The sequence below is a fragment of the Talpa europaea genome, assembly GCF_964194135.1.
Source record: "Talpa europaea genome assembly, chromosome: 7".
Classification (NCBI taxonomy): domain Eukaryota; kingdom Metazoa; phylum Chordata; class Mammalia; order Eulipotyphla; family Talpidae; genus Talpa; species Talpa europaea.
Window position 1 is genome coordinate 2,850,127 of NC_140074.1, and position 12,494 is coordinate 2,862,620.

The 12,494-nt window shown below is 61.7% G+C and overlaps 1 protein-coding gene across 1 annotated transcript; it reads right to left on the reverse strand.

Annotated features, from left to right (window-relative positions):
• Positions 1-272: 272 nt before the first annotated feature.
• On the reverse strand, positions 273-11,049 carry PLPP7 (phospholipid phosphatase 7 (inactive); the record flags this gene model as incomplete). The annotated part of the gene is made up of 2 exons (XM_084238125.1): positions 10,432-11,049; positions 273-637 (listed from the first exon to the last, which is right to left on the reverse strand). Exons 1-2 carry the CDS (start codon positions 10,880-10,882, stop codon positions 273-275), a joined length of 816 nt encoding a protein of 271 aa, XP_084094251.1. The 5' UTR covers positions 10,883-11,049.
• Between the last annotated feature and the right edge of the window lie 1,445 nt (positions 11,050-12,494).

Sequence of the window (12,494 nt, forward strand, 5' to 3'; positions counted from 1 at the left end):
CTGTTTCCTCCAGAGCGGAAGCTAAGCAGGGCTGTCCCCACGGCTGGGCCGGCCCGCCTGGACAGGACACTCGGAGACTGGGCCGAGGAGCAGGGCCCCCAGCACCCCCGGACGCACCGGTCCCTGGGGCAGGCTGACCTGAGTTCAGCGGCCTCTGGCCAAGGTAGGGAAGATGAGTTGGGGCTGCCGGCTTCACCCCTCTTCCCCGGCCGGCCCCAGCGCCTCCCGGCCCCTCTCTGGCCGCCCTGGCCCCAGAACCTCGGGCCGGCAGCTCACCAGGCGGAGATGAGCATCTGGCAGGTGTTCGAGGACATCCAGACCAGCTCCACCAGGCGGAACTGGAAGTAGCCGATGATGAAGCCGGAGATGACATCGGTGATGTGGTGCCGCCCGATCATCACGCGCGACAGGCCCACGCAGAAGGCCCAGAGCACCAGCAGGACGCGCAAGGGCACCGCCAGCACCAGGTGGCTGAGGAAGAACTTGGACACCATGGCCGCGCGGCTGGCATGCCCGGCCGGGAAGGCGTAGATGTCCATGGTGAGGTAGTCCAGGACGCTGGGGCTCGTCTCGAACGGGCCGCGCCGCTTGATGAGCTTCTGCACTCCGGCCACTGTCATGATGTCCAGGAGCAGGGCTGTGGCAGGAGAGAGGGGCCGGGGATCGTCAATGCTGCCAGGCACCTCCCCCACCCACCCCCGGCACCCCCACTGCAGGCTCGCTCCTGCCACAGGGCCTTTGCCCGTGCTGTTCCGCCTGGCACGCCCTTGCCTGGGGTAGGCACCTGATCACACGCTCACTTCCTCCTGACCACGTAGACACGCCCGCCGCCTCTGCCACCTCTGCCCGCTCGGTCTCCCTTCACGGCACCTCCCGTCACTAGACATTCCCTGTGCATTTCTCTCGTCTCTTCTCCCACTCTATGTGCACTGCATGGGGGCCAGCACCCCACTTGCTCACGGCGGGAGGCCTTCAGTAAAGGTGCCAACTGAGAGAGTGGGTGATCGGGGCACCCAGGGACACTGTGGGCACCTCAGAGGGCCTGACAAGTGAGACTTTCCTGAAGTCCCCACCAGCCCTGAGGCTAGGACCTCACTCTCCCTGTTTTGTTCTAAGTTGAGGTGAAATTCATGTCACATGCAATTAACCATTTAAAAAATTATTTATTTATTTATTTTGCGTAGAATAACTGGGGTGTTGGTCAGTGGTGTGGGGGTGGCAAGAGGATTCATCAGAGACAGAGTGGGGAGCAGAACAGTTGGATTTACTGAAATACCCTGCTCAGGGGAGCTGAGACAGCAGAGGTCTGCTGCACCATATGTGGGTTAGCTTCCTGGCTGGGGATCAAACTCAGGCTGCAGTGGTGACAGTGCTGAGACTTAAGCCCTACAACGCCAGGGAGACCCCCCATAATTAACCATTTTTAAGTGTACGATTCAGCGGCAATTAGTGCCATTACAATGTTGTGCAGTCATTCCTCTATCCACTTCCAAATCATTCTCATCACCCCAAAAGTAAGCCCCATACCCGCCAAGCTGTCAGTGCTGGTCCCCAGCCCCTGACAACCACTTATCTACTCTTTCTCTATGGATCTGCCTCTTCTGAACATTTTGTATAAAGGAAATCATATAAAAAGTGACCTTTGGGTCTGACTTGATTGATGTAAAATTTTTGAGAATGTGTCAGGACGTCATTCCTTTTTCATGACCGTGTAGTACTCCACCATGTGCCTATAATCACCATTTGTTCATCCACTGATGGGTGTTTGGGTGGTTGGCACCTTTTGGCTACTGTGGACAACCGTGCACTCCTGTGCAGTGACTTGCTGAGTGCTGTTTTCACTTCTGAGAACAAATTTCAGAGCAGAATTACTGGGTCATTTTTAGTTTTATGTACCTTTGGGAGGGATTGCCGAGCTGTTTTCCACAACAGCCAAACCGCATCATTCCCATTGTACAGAGGACAAGATGATGCCTCAGCGCTTGAGGCATTCATATCATGTGCTCCTTTCTGGAATGATCTGCCTTTTCCCCTTACTGACTTATTCTTCCTTGTCCTTCAGATTAAATGTCCCTTCTTCAGGGAGGCCTTCCCTGATCCCAGACAGGTCAGGCCCCAAACGGTGCATTCCCAGCACCCCACAGTTCCCCTCCAAGACCACTACCCAGATGCAACCAAGGGGTCCATGGGGCAGTGCAATTCTGGACAAGCCCCCTAACTTTTCTTGCCTGTAAGATGAGCGCTGGACCCCGACTTCTGGGAGGGGTGACTGGCCATTTCAGGGTATGGACCAGAGGGCCCCCGGGACACACATTAAAGTGGGCAAATCCCAGCAAACTGCCCCCCCACATGCCCAGCACACGGGAAGCACCGGAGAAGAGTGGGTGACCACCACCAAGGACAAATGCCCTGGGAGCGCCCCTAGCAACCTAGAGTGGCCATCCAGGCGCTGGGCCCGCAACTGCCCTGGTTCAGACTTAAACAGACACTTGGGGGAGGCGACACCACAGGTGCTCGCTGCAGAGAACGTGCAAACGGAAGCCAGGGGCCACCGGGCTGGAACTCCTCTCTGCCCACGGGCAGCCTCAACAGCAGCTGCACACTCTCATGCACACATGGCGCCACCCCCAGGTGGCACACGCGGCCCTGCACATGCGTGTGCAGGGGGCTCCCGATGGATACCAGCTCCCCGTTTAGTACATACGGAACTTCTGTCCTCAGCGCGCAGTCTGCTCCCTCAGTTGGGGATTTGAACTCCTGGTCCGGGTCAAGAGCCACAGGGCTGGCTGACACACCCAGCCCAGCCGGAAGGGGAGGAGACAGAGGGAGGCAGGATGTCCCCAGCTCCCCCCCCAGTTATTTCCATGGCAACTGGTCGGGAGCCCATGTCTCCCAGGAGGTGCTAGCAGGGAGGGAGGTGGCCAGCGCAGGCCAGGCTGGGCTGGGAAGCCTGCTGGAACCTGTGGGAGGTCACCATCCCAGGGGGAGAACCCCTGAGCCGGTGGGGGGCTGCCTCTGACCCCTGAGGTGCTGCCCAAGGGAAGGGGGGAGGGGTGGGCAGGCTGAGTGAAGCCCCCCACCCCCCCTTACCTGGGCCTCAGGCTGTCTCCACCCAGGGAGGGGCAGTCACAGGTTCTAGAGTCAAAGGTGGGATTCAAGGCCCAGCCCCCCCATCACTAAGAACAAGCCCTTCCCCTGTCCGAGCCCGGGGCCCCTCTCTTGTCCCCCAGGCCACCGCAGGGTCAGACCAGCTAGCAGGGGCCTGTGACACTTTGAGCACAGCCAGGGCATGGCCGGCGGCCCCGCTGCTGGGGTCTTTCCTGAGTCCCTCCTGGTCTGGCCCAGGAAAGCAGCTGCAGGCCCCAGAGGCCGGGAGGCCTCCAGCAGGTGTGTGGACAAAGGGGTTCTTTTTCTGGGGGCCCGGCAGGCGCCTGTGTTGGACCAGGGGCAGTGGCTCCGGGCTGGGTGTTGGGGCGGCTGAGGGCAGGGCCTCATGTGGACCCGGGAGATTCAAGCTCATTCTTTCTGGCTGAAATCTGCCTGCCCTGCCCACCTGCCCTGGAGGGCATCGGTGCCAAAGGGAACTGCTTGGAAGGGGCAGAGGGCGGGACAGGGCTTTCTGACTTGCCCACCCGGCTCTGGACCTCCCTCTGAAGGCGGTGGGGCTGGTGCCTCGCCCTCCCCTGGGGCACAATCCCCCTTGGGGGCATCACAGGACCCACTGGGCTGAGCTGGGCCTTCACATTTCATCAGGGAAGCACTTTCCCAGCGCAAGCACACGCGGACGCAGCACAGGAAGCAGAGGAAAGTGGCATCTGTGTGGGTGCAGTTGGTGGGGAGGGGGGCCCTCCCTGGCCCCCCAGGGAGGCTCCGAGGCCGCCCATTCCCCTGCATCTGGGCCTGCTAGAGCCGTGCTGCTTCTGCCTGGCCCTGTGTCTCCAGGTGGAGCTGTCCCCGTCTCCTGCCCCTTGGGGACCACGGGGCCAACCCATCCGTGGTTCATTCATTGCCCTGGGCATGAGGTCTGGGGTGGGGGGTGTCCGGCCTGGGGAGCTTTCCTGTAGCTCTTGTTCTCTGCATGGAAGAGAGCACTGAGCTGCCCGAGTTTTATTTTATTTTTTTTTAAAGATTTATTTATTTATTTATACATGCACTGGGCACAGTCAGAAGCGCGGGAGGGTGAGAGACTTCACCAGAGCCAGAGCGGGGAGCAGAGCAGGCAGAAGGACCAGAGTACACTGCTGAGGGGAGCAGTGGGGCGGCCAGAGAGGCCTGCGTGCCATGTAGGACCCTCGCCTGGCTTCGCAACCCAGCGCTCAACCGCTGCGCCACCGGGGAGGCCCCCGAGTTTTATTTTTAAAAATAGTTCTGTTTTTATTGATTTGTGTCTGTAGCCATCGGGGTTGAGCCTGGAGAGGCAGAGGCGGCAGGGGGGGCAGCTGTCCGGCAGGGCGCCCCCAAACGCCCCTCGTGCTGCCCCGCCCTCCCCCGCCCGCAGCCTGCAGTGGGGCCCTGTGGCTCTGGGATTCTGCAGGTCACCCGGGGCCCAGGAATAGACGTGAACGCGCCATTGCTCGAGGCTCTGCACACTCTGGTCACAAGGCCCATCCTCTCCCTGACCTACATTCCCTGCCGGGCTCCGAGGGAGGGGGCAGGCCCAGGGGAAGATGCACTGGGCAGAGAGTGCTCTGGCCAGGCTCTGGAGGGCGGCCAAACTCCAGAGACCCTCCCCCCAACTTGCTGTATGACAGGGACAGCTCCCTGGGGCGCTGGCTCCACCTGGGCCCCAGAATCAGACACCACACGGGCTTCAAGGTCGCACCTTGTAATTGTGTTACAGGGCTGCCCGCTCCCTGTCCTGTAACAACTGGCCAACCTTAGCATGTCCAGCCCTTAGAGTGTCCCCCATCTCCCCCACCCTCATAAAATGGGGGTCACCCTGGAGGCTGTTCTGAAGACCTGGTGCAGCAAGCACCCTAGAAAGGGTCACTGGACCCCAGCCCTCTCCCTCCCCCCTCAGCCCCCTCCCCTGGGGGTGGGGACTCCCGATGTCCCCTTTCAGGAAATACCACATTCCGAGGCCTGCTCCCAGGAGGCCCCAGCCCTGGCCCCTGCAGGAGGACCAGTGGGAGCCTCTCCTGGCCAGATGTAAATAATGCGTTTCTAAGCAGAGAGCAAAGTCTGAGCCGTAGGTGCTTCGTGCTGGGAGGGAGGGTGGCGGGTGATTTTTATTGTCTTTCGGTTGTCCTGCCTTTGACTATTTTTCGCACCGCAAACCCCCGTTACTTGCGCACACTTTGAGTTATTTTTACAAAAGGACAGATAGTACGTGACTCCATTTTTATGAGGTCCCCGGACTAGCAAAGTCACAGAAAGTGGATTCGAGGTAACTGGGGACAGCTGCGAGGAGGGAAGAGGCGAGAGTTATCAGTCTGAGGAAGATGCCAACGTCCAGGAACTGCAACTGGTGCTGGTGGAGCAGCAACGTGAACGGACTTAACACCACTCGGCAGGACACTTAGAGCTGAGCCAACACCTTTCATATGTGCTTTAGCACACGCACGTGTGTGCCCATGCACACACACAGCTATTCTAAGCCCCAGTGCAGCTTTCCAGAAGGATACAACTGTGGGGAGGCATGTGGTGAGCCCAGAGGTGGGGCAGAAGGGACATTCCAAGGGGGCAGTAGGTCTCCAGTCTCTGTCTTCGGGAGTTCTGTGTGTGTGTGTGTGCACGCATGCATGTATGCAGGGGTGTGTGTAGGCAGGGCTGTGTGTATGCAGGTGTGTGCATGCAGGGGTGTACGTGCATGTAGGTGTGCATGCAGGGGTGTGTGCATGCAGGGGTGTGCATGTAGGTGTGTGTGTGCAGATATGTATGTATGCAGGTGTGTGTGTGTGCAAGAGTGTGCATGTTGGTGTTTGCATGCAGGTGTGTGCGCATGCAGGGGTGTGCGTGCAGGTGTGTGTATGCAGGTGTGTGCGCATGCAGGGGTGTGTATGCAGGTGTGTGTGCATGCAGGGGTGTGCGTACAGGTGTGTGTATGCAGGTGTGTGTGCATGCAGCGGTGTGCATGCAGGTGTGTGTGTATGCAGGTGTGTGCGCATGCAGGGGTGTGTATGCAGGTGTGTGTGCATGCAGGGGTGTGCGTGCAGGTGTGTGTATGTAGGTGTGTGCATGCAGGGGTGTGTGCATGTAGGGGTGTGCATGCGCAGGGGTGTGTATGCAGGTGTGTGTGCATGCAGGGGTGTGCGTGCAGGGGTGCCTGCAGGCCTCTCTCCTGACCAGGGCAGCCCCTGCCTCCGCCAGAGCGGCCCTCAGCTCCTGGGGGGTCTCACGAGTTCCTTGCCTGTGCCCACCTCCCCTGGCCTGGGGAGTCCGAGTGAGTCCGTCACTTTGCAGCGGCTACTTTCTCCTTTGCAGCATGCTAAGGCCGCCTCTCCCAGCTCGGAAGACTTGGGGGCACCAGGAAATCAGAACTGTGGTAGGCAAGTGGGACAGCACCTTGTTCACTCCGGGAGCCCCGGCTCTTCTGGGGTGGCTGGAGGGGGGCCACGCCCACCAGCCTGCCTGACGGCACCTCCTTTTTTCATGTCTCCCGTTGGACCAAGGGAGGGGCCAGGATGATACACGGGGTGTGGTGGGGTCACCTGTTCGGGGGCAGCAGAAGGACGCCAGGGGCCGACCACAGCGCTGAGCCCCACCGAGGAGGTGAGGAGCTGGGGAAGGGGACAGGGGTGTTGTCCCCGGCGGGAGTGTTTGGGATTGGCCTGAATATCCATCACTTAGGGCCAGACCATTTGAACTGGTGTGGGGTCACCTAAGCTGTCCTGGGGCGCAGGGGCCGGAGGGCAGGGTGGCCAGCTTACATGGAGAGTCTGGGGCGCGGTGCTGTGGGCTGAGGAAGCCGGCTCCGATTTCTGAACCCCTCATGCTGGGTGTGATGGAATTTGGGGGGGATGAGACACATGACAAATGGGAGGCTCGTGCCCAGCAGGTCCCTCCGGCGGGGGGGCAGGAGGCCAAGCCGGGCCACATCATCACAGGTCATTGAGCAACACGGTGTGGAAGGAAGTGCCGGGGAACGGCGAGAGGCCCGGGGCCTCTGGAGGGGGTATCTCTGGGGCGGGGCTCTCGTTCTCAAGGCCCAACTTTGCAGTGTTTGAACGTTGCCTTGCCGTGAGAGTGTCGAAGGGAAGTACTCGTCTGCAGGGAAACACGACGGCACACGACCTCACGCCTCTAGGACGGCAATGACACACGCTCCCAAAACCACACACAGAAAGTCACGGGAGGGTGTGGGGGCGCGGATCCCACTTCTGGGTCTGAACTCATGAGAATTGAAAACAGGGTCTCAGACAGATGTGTGGACACCTCAGTTCAGCCACACAATTTGCATTGGCAGGTGAGGTCCGGCCACACTGTGGAATATTACTCAGCCCTGAAAAGGACGTGCTGACACCTGCGGCCACACGGATGGCCCTGGAGGATATTACCCCGAGACAGGCCACGAGAGGACAAACCCTGCACAATTCCACCTGTGAGAGGTACCCACAGAGGACAAACTCGGGGCAGAGAGGAGAGCAGTGTGGCCAAGGGTGGGGGAGGGGTGGGGAGTGATGGGAGGCTGGGGAGCGAGAGGTGAAGGGGGATGGGCTCATTCTGTAAGATGAAAAACATTCTGGAGAGGAGGGTGGTGAATGGACTTAATGGCAAATTCTACGTTATGTATACTTTACTGCCAAAAAATCACAGAAAAAGGAAGGTGCAGCTTCATCGTCAGGAAAGCCTCATAAGCGCATGTTACAGGCAGCCCCGGTGGCGGCAACAGGAGGAGGATGTGTCCCCTCAGGACAGGCCGGGCGTGGGGAAAGCAGGGGCCTGGGCACCGGGCATCGGTACCTTTTGGGATCCCCCAGCCGGGGGCCGCGGGCGGGCAGTGGTGGTGATGGCGCTGGCTGGCACCGGGGCCAACAACCCACTTGACAGAGCAGGAGAGTAAGACTCACAGAGGCACAGTCGTGTGTCCAAAGTCCCCCAGTAAACCCTGGTGTCTGCAGGTGACACCCCTTCTGGTGTTAGCTGAAGGGGACTGGGCGGCAGGTTCTGGGGGCAGCTGAGTAGGGAGCCCCTCTCGGGCCAAGCGCCGGAGTTCAGGGCCCCTCAGGGTGCCACAGTGCCCCCTGCTTTACCTTGAACCCCCACTGCTGCCTGCAGGCGCATGTACAGAGTAGGAAACAGCCCGAGGGATGGGGACTGACTCCACTGCTTGAGGGAGTAAGTGGGGGCCAGGCAGGACCCCGAAAAAGCCCATCTCAAGTACTGAAAGACTCCACCCCCCGCCCCTAGCCCAGGCCTCCAGACACACTGCTGGGCAGGTGACCTGCTCGCCCCAGGGAGAGAACGTGCCAGAGGCTCCTTTGTGGGTGTGTGGGTGGGGGACCAGGGCTCATTCCCAGACGCGTGCGTAGGGGCCTCGAAGGGGCCTCCCGGCTGAGCCTGCGTCAGCGCCTGCGCAAAGCGGCCCTATTCACATTTACCTTTAAGTTCATTACAAAGATTTTTGAATCGGGAAACGCAGGCGATGCACGGCATGGCGCTGGGGACGCGATGGCGCTCAAGAAGCAAGGCTTTTATTTTTTTTTTTTTTTTTTTTTTTTTTCTTTTTTTTTTTTTTTTTAATAGAGGCATGCTTTATTTATTTGTTTGCTGGTTTGTTTGTTTTGTTTATACAAGCACTGGGTACAGTCAGAAGCGCGGGAGGGTGAGAGAATTCACCAGAGCCAGAGCGGGGAGCAGAGCAGGCAGAAGGACCGAAGTACACTGCTGAGGGGAGCAGCGGGCGGCAGGAGAGGGCTGCGCGCCATGTGGGACCCTCCTCCGGTGGCCGGGGAGCAGCCGGGGATCGAACCGGCGCCGCAGAGGCCGTGCGCAGTTTCGCAACCCAGCGCTCAACCGCTGCGCCACCGGGGAGGCCCAAGAAGCAAGGCTTTTAAAAACTTTGCAATGACTGCCTCTCTGCTGGCGAGAGAACGTGCTGGCCTCGCCCCCTCTGCCCAGCAGCGGGTCGCTGGACGGCGCCGGAGGCTCAGGGACACAAGCAGGAGAGGCCCCGGTCCTGCACCCCGGGGCCCTGTGCCTCGGTGCCACCCTCGTGGGCCATGGCGGGCTGGAGTGAGGCTGTGACCCATGCGGAGCCTGCACAGAGGGCACTGGGCCAGGTACAGAGGTGGCCTCCCTGCCTTCAAGCCAGGCACCAGGAAGGGAGGTGGCTGGGGCTTCAGGGAGCCGGGCTGAGAGGGAGGCGGGTCCCCTGCCCTGGCCGCTGACACTGGCACCCCAGCCCCCTGCCCAGGTACCTAGAGCCTCGGGAGGCACTGAGCGGCTCTGCCCCAGAAGCCCCAGCCTGGCACCTCCCGCCCAAGTCCATGAATGCGCCAGGCCCGCCCAGGAGGCCCTCGGCCTTGGCTCTACGGGCAGCCCCAGCTTCCCAGGCGCCCAGCCACGCGGGATGCTGTCGGATAACGTACACGCAGTGCAGTAAGTCGTAACGGAGAAAGGGGTGGCGTCGGCCCCAGCGCCCCTGCCGGGAGCTTCTGGCCACCAACACTCCCCAGGCCCACAGAGCGGCTGTGACGCTGAGAGCTCCGTGTTTTATCATGAATTCCCCTGGACGGTGGATCTCAGGGGTGCGACCTGCACCTCTTTCGACCTGAGACTCCTGTGGGTGTTTGCTATGCCTGAGACCCTGCTCACTGGCACCCAAGGTGGTGGCCGGGCTGAGAAGGGCGCGGGGTGGATGTGGGCCCAGCATGGAGGGAAGCAGAGGTGCCCCGAGCACCGTCGGGGTGGGAGGTGCTGGGGGCCCCCTCCCGGGTGGAGGGGGGCTGCCTTGCACGTGGGCCCGGCAAAGGCAGTACTCACTGAAAGGCCGTAGGACTCCACGAGTCTGTGAGTGGGTGGAAGCCCCAGGCTGGATCCCCAGAACCCCAGGCCCTGTGGAGTCCCAGGCAGCATGCAGGGTCCCTGAACTAAGTGTTGTTTGCAAACAGCCTAAAAATCAAGGGCCCACGCTGTGGCCTGGGGGTCATATGGGGGTGACTCTTCTTCAGGACCCCCACTACACACCAACTCTCCCCCTCAAAGTGGTCACCACCAGCCCTCACTTCCCTTCCAGCTGCCCCTGGGGCAATGGAGCACTCTGCCGAGAGCAGGCCCTTCCCCTGGTTCCCAGGGCCCCACTCTGCAGGGGACCCTCATCCTCACAGTCCCGGCCCTGTCCCCCTCAAGCTGGAGGTTTGCCTGTTTCGAGGGCACCCTTCCTGTCAGCCTCCTGAGATCATGCCAGTGGGTTTTCAGGGCTGGTGGCGGCCGGGAGGGGTGGGGCGGGCTCCCTCCTGGCTGGGGAGCTGGCGGACGCGGCTCACTCACCCAGCAGCAGGTTCATGAGCACCTCCTGGCCGGCCAGCGTGCTGCTCTTCACCAGGCAGAGGATGGTGCCCCCGATCCAGGGGATGCCGTGGCCTGTGATGCCGATGAGCTTGACCATGGAGCGGGCGCTGGCCCAGGACGCGGCTCGGCCGGCGCACACCCCCAGCCGCTTGGACATGCAGATGTCAATGGCCAGCAGGGAGTTGAAGGCGATGCCCTTGAAGGAGGGGTTCAGCTGCATGCAGTCCTCTTCGGGCAGCTGCTGAGACTGGCGCCGCTCCCGCTCCCGGGGCCCGTCGCCAGGGGCGGGGGGCTGCACCGAGGGGCCTGAAGCCTTCCTGCCCGAGCTGCGGGCCTCAGGCACCCCCTTGGGGGGCTGGCTCAGGGACAGGAACTCGGCTCGGTTGAGGACGTTGTTGCGGGCCCGGGCCCGGCTCTGGGAGGCCGGCATGGTGACGCTCAGGAAGCCAGGCTGGTGCCAGCCGGCGGCAGGGGCCTCCTCCCGAAGACAAGAGCTGCCCTGCTGCCCTGCCCTGCTGCCCTGCCCTGCTGCCCTGCCCGCTCCGCAGCAGCTGTTAAATATAGACAGGAGGCTCGCACATGGCTGTTTCACCTCCGGCTGCCCCCAGGCGCGGACGTCAGTGCCAGCTGGGCAGCCAATCGAGCCCACCGGTGCGGGGCCAGCGCCAATGGAGCCACCCGGGAGCCGCCGCGCACACAGCTGCGGCCGGGCTGCCTGGGCCTGGGCTATTTAAATCTCCCAATGGCTCTCGGCCTGGGCTGGGGCACTCTGGGAAATGTAGTCCTGCTGCCGCTCTGGCATTGCCTGCGCCCGGGCCGAGGTCCGGATGCGGGTCCTGGAAGCACCCCTGCTTCTCCCAGCTTCCCCGAGCAGACCAGACCCCATGAGCCAGGCCGACCCCCACCGCTGGCCTGGGCGGCTCGGACCGGGTCCCTGGCCCCCCCAAGCCCCAGATGGAGTGCGGACCGTCCCTGAAAGCTCCTGCCTGGATCCCCCGGAAGCAGCCCAGTTGCCCCCGGCGGGGACAGCACCTGTGTCCTGTGAAGAAGAAGCTGGCAGCCGGCCTGTGTCTTTGGTTGTTGCTCAGTCTTGAAGGGGCTGCAGGGCAGCACAGCCCATCGCTGATGCTCCCAGGTCTCACCTCCTCAGCGGGAGGGGACGGATCTGCCCTCTGGCGCTTGCCTGCACTGCCGGGTTTGGATGAGCAACGCGATGCTTTGGGAAACCCATAAATAGTTGCCCAGCCCCTGGCACCGAGCTGGGGGCTGGGCATGCTGCGGAGAGGGTCACGACTGTCCCCGTGCCCGGCAGCTCACCGTTCAGCGGCGATGAAGCAAATGACACGTGTAAATGAGTGCTCGTGTGTGCGGGCCTGTGGCAGGATCATAGACTCAGGCCTCTGGGTCTGTCCGGGAGTCTCGGGGGCTTCCTGCAGAAAGGACGGGTGGGGGGAGCGCTGGGCTGGGGACAGCTCTGGGAGGCCCACCTGGCCAGAGCGTGAACAAAGGGGGCATGAGAAGCTGCACATCCCAACAGGGCAGACCAGGTGGGCCCCGTCGAAGATTTGGGGCTTGAGGCGCCTACCTGGCTGACTATGGGGACCCCACGTCTCTACAGCCCAAGCTCAAGGGAAGCTGCTGACTTAGCGAGAACACGAGTGAGGAGTGAGCTCCCGGGTCTCCTGACAGCCTGGAGGTGGGCAGGACCGCGACTCCCCTTCCAGTCCTGGGGCCTGGGCAGGCCCACCCACAGCCCCAGGGAGCAGGGCCAACGCCTCCCAAGGGCAGGGAGCTGCCTGGGTTGGGGGTGAGCCTCTCTGCCCACAGGGTGCCAGCCCATGGGCTCAAATCATAAAATGCAGGGGCGACCCAGGGCTCCACCGCCCCCCTGTGGAAGTGGGATCAAGTCATGTGGTCTCTGTGGCCCTGGGTTTTCCTCCCGTAACACGGGAATAATAGTGTTGTGTGCCAAGGGCCGCACGAGGTCATGGATAGTGTCTGTGAAACACGGAGCAGCGCCGCCGAGTGCTGAGTCTTCAGGC